Source organism: Actinia tenebrosa, unplaced genomic scaffold (assembly GCF_029948245.1).
Source record: "Actinia tenebrosa isolate PJP-AT-01 unplaced genomic scaffold, QUT_ActTen_1.0 PGA_scaffold4__44_contigs__length_22323623, whole genome shotgun sequence".
Classification (NCBI taxonomy): Eukaryota; Metazoa; Cnidaria; class Anthozoa; order Actiniaria; family Actiniidae; genus Actinia; species Actinia tenebrosa.
The window spans coordinates 8,262,453-8,268,452 of NW_028292581.1; the positions used below are offsets into that span (position 1 = coordinate 8,262,453).

Sequence of the window (6,000 nt, forward strand, 5' to 3'; positions counted from 1 at the left end):
CGGGAATAAGAGCGACAGTTAATTGTATACTTGCTAAACAGGTATTTTATCTTGCTATTGGCATTATTTCGCTTTAAATCTAATGTTTTCATATAAATTCATTATTGGGATAACGTTAGAACTGATAACTGATTTTGTTTGCACTCTACTTTTCTCCGGTATTGTTTTGATAAGATAATCGATTAACGTTAAATAAAAACGAAAAAATATATTACCGATATAATTTTTCCACTAATTAGTTTCCTCGTAAATACCTTGAAATGAATATAAAGTATGCATTTCATTTTCATTTTGCAGTAACAACGTCATGCTCGAGCCAATGGTATTGGAATGCGGCCATACATTTTGCCTCTGTTGCATATCGCGGATTAAAAAGAACGTTCTCAATAGGCACTGCCCAGATTGCCGAAAGGGAATACATTATTCCACTATATTGCATTGTAACTTCATCGTGAAGCAAGTGGTTGCAAAACTGCAAGGAAAATGTAATCTCTGCCAGGCTGAGGGGCTAATAGGACAGCTTATGACTCATGCTTGTCCCGAGGAAGAGATGTCATGCACAAACGAGGGGTGCACGCAGAAAGTGAAAAGAAAAGAAAAAGAAGTGCACAAAAAAGAGTGTCACCACAGAAAGAACAACTGCACGGGATGCAAGAAAGAGATACTGGCAAAGAACATGGAAGAACATAGCGAGCTGTGCTGTCCATACGGAGACATGTATTGTCCGCTAGGTTGTGAAGAATGCATAAAAAGGTATTCCATTTTGTAATTATCATCACTTCCATCGTGTTGCACCAATGCGATATACACATTGCTACTCCTAAAAATGCGATTTCTTCTGCGAACTAATTAGGTATTTTGGATTCCATTTTTCCGTACTTTATTACAGGAACGAACTCCATCTACATACTGAAAGATGCACCAAGAGAAGAAATAATTGTTCAATATCTGGGTGCCACTTCTGGGGAAATAAAGAAGAAAAAATTGCACACGATGTTGAACATGCCTGCCAACACGTGAAGCTATTATTAAGAAGTGAGGAAAAGTTCAAGGAGTCGTTGTTACATAAGGTAAAGCCCAAAAACGAATAAAGTAGTATAGTATCAGTATGCTGTGGTGTTTCATCGTATTTCTAATACATACTCTTCTTTCATTCAACAGAAGACAGACCTTTTATTTCTTAGGAAAGAAAATATTGTAAGTTTCCTATGGGAAATTAGAGATTTCAAAAGAATATTCGCTGGCTTTGGAGGGAATACGCGCCGAGAGCCCCTAACAAGCCCCAATATTGATGCTCATGGGTGCAAGTGGAGGCTGATTCTTCAAATTGCAGAGAAATGCAGTCTCTACTTGCAGCTTGTGTCGGCCGCCACAACTATACATGTTGGGATAAGGTTTGTGCCAGCAGTAGTTTATTACATATTTAGTAGATCAGGCTGCCTTACTCTTACGCGATGTTTTGGTTTCAGTATGCGATGCACCAACACCCCAATAGCAGAAGTTTTCAGGATTAATAATGATTATTTTTTGCTGCCTGTAGGTTCGTGATAGAGGTATCTGATGAACTAAAAGATACAGTTTTTACTGTTGAGCCAATACATTTGAAGGAAGGTCAGATGTATGGATCAGAGATACACCTTTCGGCATTAGAAACAATAGCCGAGGGCACAAAAGACTTAAGGGTTAAGGTCATCATAGAAACGGTGCAATATGAAATGACAAATATCCAATATGATGACAACTAGAAGTATTAGTACATTATAGGATTGAAATGCAGACAAACCGAGCCCAGAACACATGCTGCAACAATGTTGCAACAATATTTTGTCAGTTTTCTTGTTTTTCCAATTCGTGGAATAAACGTACTTATACCTTTTTACTGATATTGATAGTCTTATCCATGTAACGGCGAACCCTTTTTGCAAAGTTTGTCCTCATTTCGATCCCACTAGGCTTTGCGATCTATAATTTCAGTAACCTTAAAAAAACTTTTTGGTTAGTTTTTTCAATAATGGGTTATCAGGGACGAATAAATCCTTTTACAAAGGTGTAATAAAGAAAAGGGTGACTAATGTAAAGGCGAAAAAATTGGCCAATTCTAAAGTGCACTTAAGGTATACATTTTCTTACTTTTACGATTTTTCCAACAATATTTTGGCATATTTCCTATTTTAAACCCTGCAAAGGGATGAGCCATTGTCCAATAATGAGTAAGAGGTAATTGTAGATAAAATAGACAACCGTTCAAGTTTAGAAACAATCAAGGAAAATACTTTTTCGCTTTTTGCAAAATACTATGATAAGCATTTTGTTAGGTCACAAAAAGTTTGATATTTTATACGATCCCTAATATTGGACGGAGACGATTTTGAATCGTATTAGGCATTCTGAAACGTCTAGGACCCGAAAGACGGGGGATAAGACTGCGTTCAAAGTGTATGACAGGGAGGGGCAGGTTTACAAATCAAAACTTGTACATGTCTTAGTTTGTGCGTGGGGAATTTTTAAAGATAATTATCATATATATTTACATCGTTTTTAACTTCTGTACCTTTGTTAAAGTTACGGAAAGTGTAAAAGAAAATTTTCTAGTTTGTTTTCTTCCTTGGAAAAAAGTCATAATAAAATATATCGACTTAATGTAGCCACTTACATTTCCTTGAATCAGATATTCTATATTTATTGTCTATATAAAATGTCATGTGTTAAAATGGATATCTTGAAAAAAAAGAATGAATGAATAAATAAATGACAAATGAAGATATTCAAAATTCAGCGGTTCAGTCATTATGTGTCCCTATATTTAAAGATTAAAAGTTTTTAAAATGATTCAAAATGAATGAAAAAGGAAAGGAAAAACCCTGTATATAAACCCATTCGGGAAATGGCCGCTTTAAATTATATATTTTTAAAATTTAATGCCTGAAAAGAAATGAATGATAAGTAAGGATTCTGTGAACAATCTGACAGAAAAAAGTGATTATTTTAGGAGTTGTAAAGTGCTACATGACACCAAAGCGAGGCTAGTCGTTATTGATCAGCAAAATCTCATACTTATATCTGTACATTCATTCCATGATGTCTTATCAGAAAAACACCTCAGTATTGAAACTTTCCCTGCTTACTCACTTTTCAATGCTCTTTTAGGTGAAAGCGATATACTGATAAATTGACGATGAAAATGAACAAAAGTGAAAAGTAGAAACTAGTAAAAACTCAAACGAGCAAATTTCTTTTTCTTTCTTTTCATTTTTCTTTTTATATTTAGTTTTATAAATATGCAAGAATATCAGTCAAGCAAAAAATGTACAAGAATATATTCATGCAAAAACAGGTATTCGGACCCGGCCAAGCTAAGGATGAAGGGAGGGTTATTACTCGGGAGGTGTACTTTTTTAACGACTGCATAATAAAAGACGTGACTACGTACAGATCTGAGAATAGAAAAGAATTGTAGCCAAGGCAACGTTTCGAAGCATATGCTCACACATTCATTCCATAATATCCTTAAAGAAAAAGTCATTTCCCTTCCATAAAAAATCTCTTTCATTTCCTTTCCACAAAAAAATCCCTTCATTTACTTTACATAACACAATCTCTTTCATTTACTTTACATAAAATTACTGAATGTGTGAAACTGAAATGCAATTCGATATCCGACATCGTTGTTATTAAATGTCAGACCCCGAGAATTAGTGTCAGACCACGAGAATGGAATACCGGACTTGGATAATAAAGTTCAGACCCCGAGAATGGAAAACCGGATATGGATAATAAAGTTCAGACCACGCGAACGGAATACCCGATATCGATAATAGAGTCAGACCTCGATAATGCAATACCCGACATCGATAATTGAATAACCGATATCGATAATAGCCCGGATGAATTTTGAACGGCTTCGTACGCCATAGTGTGGTTAGTTTTGAAAGGTGCTTTTTTGTTTTCGAGAAATAGGGAAAAATCGGTTTGAGCTCCAGGGACGATTTTCGCTGCCAAAAGATGGCTGAAAATTGTTTACTTTCGCTTGGTCCGTGTATCAAAACCATTAATCCAAATAGTCTTCTAATACTTTCTGCCAAAAGTACAACTCTTATTTGCTCAATTAAGAGTAGTTTTATAAAAATCGAACAACTCAGAATTATTTTACACAATAAAAAGCAATGGGCACTGAGTTACAATGCTGGTCAGTGCATCTCGAAAACTGCGAGTTTCCCTATGTGCCATCCTTCCAACTCTTATGAAATTATAGTCAACAACTATTGGGAAACTACTCTTTTGAAAAATGTATTTTTTATTTTGGGGAAATAATTGTGCGCTTTTTGCGAGAGCTTTTATTTTGACTCATTAAATATGCAGAAATCATTGTTTGGCGATTGCGTGACTAAAGACTTCTCGAAATAAATTCCCTTGAAACATCATTGTTTTTCAAATCTAGTCTATACAAATAAAAGAAAACATTAACATACTAACCTTCAACACGAAAAGGTCTTTTCCGTTGCTCCATTCATCGGAGTTATCAAGAAATTAGAATTGGCAACCGTGGCGTTGGCTTGTTTTATGCAACCGATTTCCGAAAATACCGCATCTATCAGTACCAGTCGACATGCACAGTTCGTGTTTCTTTACAAACAACTAGTCAGATTTCAATAAGAAATATACAGAATAGTATACTAAATTCGATTCCTACAGAGTCCAGTAGGTTATTCTAGCTTCACTGGCAAGTTGTTTAGTTGTTACAGTTGGCGCGAGAAAAGAGCGTACCGTAGTTTCTTCCGGTTCTGTCCATACCCTAGTGGTCTTGGAATTTTATGTATTATCCTTGGCAAGAAAAAGAGTCGAGATATACACTATTATGCCATTTTAACATTAAAAGCCCTTTGTGAGCAATTTTAAAAGTGGTTCTCTCAATAGATTATGGTGGAGTCGGCTAGGGGCACCTGTGCGAACTACTATGCCATACTGCTCCGTTTTGATATATTTCATTAAATAATTTTGTTTCCTGTGATTAGTTCCTGCACTAGATTTCTCTTTAAGAAGCCAGCTTGTTGCAAGACAAATTCCTGTTTTCTTTCTTTCTCCTTCGTTGAAGAACAGTGGTCGGTGCACTATGGTCCCACAACACGATCTGCACGCTGGAATGCTGTCTCGGTATAAGTTTATTACAGTTACTCGCAAACAATTGCCGATCGATCTGTTAAATATTACAAACCAATTTATCAACGCGCTACTGACTAGTAGTTCTTGGAAGAAATAGCCAAAGGTGGATCCCTGGCCTTATACTGTAAGGTCCAAAACACAACAAGGAAAATTACCGTCAAATCTCGTTGACATCTATCATTTGTAAAGTGGCAGAGAAAATAGTACGATCAAGAGTCATAGCCTTCTGGACAGAACATCAACTATTAAACCAAAATCAATTTGGATACTTAAAAGGCAGATCAACGGTAGGCCAACTTCTAAGCAGCTATAATGACTGGTGTTTATCAAGAAATACCTCAAAAGCGACAGATGTTATCTTTTTAGACCTGTCAAAGGCGTTTGACAGCGTTCCACATGAACGCCTACTCTTCAAGCTTAACAGGTATGGCATTGACGATCAATTACTATAGTGGTTCAGGAATTTTCTAACTAATAGAAAACAAAGAGTGCAAATACGTGGATCCTTTTCTGATTGGTCTCCAGTAACATCGGGTGTCCCGCAGGTTCAATTCTGGGGCCGATCTTGTTTCTGTTATATGTAAATGACATTCCAAATGTAGCCACATCAAGCATCAAATTGTTTGCTGATGATACTAAGATCTATCGACGACTAACCGACGTTGGGGATGTAACAGCTCTACAGTCGGACCTTGCTTCTTTAGAAGACTGGGCGGCGGATTGGCAAGTCAAGTTTAACCCTAAAAAGTGTGAAGCCATGAGGATAACTCATAAGGGTGATAAGAATAGAACACAATATCACATATCCGACACAGCATTAAAGAACGTACATGACTACAA

At 36.3% G+C, this 6,000-nt stretch overlaps 1 protein-coding gene across 1 annotated transcript; it reads left to right on the plus strand.

Annotated features, from left to right (window-relative positions):
• The first annotated feature begins 307 nt into the window (after positions 1-307).
• LOC148906951 (TNF receptor-associated factor 5-like) lies at positions 308-1,745 on the plus strand. Its single transcript, XM_089036486.1, has 4 exons — positions 308-753; positions 890-1,070; positions 1,162-1,394; positions 1,541-1,745. The coding sequence occupies exons 1-4, from the start codon at positions 308-310 to the stop codon at positions 1,743-1,745; spliced, it is 1,065 nt and encodes a 354-aa protein (XP_088892612.1).
• Positions 1,746-6,000: the final 4,255 nt, after the last annotated feature.

Bases quoted from the DNA above. Each gene is read 5' to 3' on its own strand.
- LOC148906951 (XM_089036486.1), top strand. From the start codon at position 308: ATGCTCGAGCCAATGGTATTGGAATGCGGCCATACATTTTGCCTCTGT. The intron at 754-889 runs GTATTCCATTTT...ACTTTATTACAG, and splicing joins TGTGAAGAATGCATAAAAAG to GAACGAACTCCATCTACATA. The intron at 1,395-1,540 runs GTTTGTGCCAGC...TGCTGCCTGTAG, and splicing joins ACTATACATGTTGGGATAAG to GTTCGTGATAGAGGTATCTG.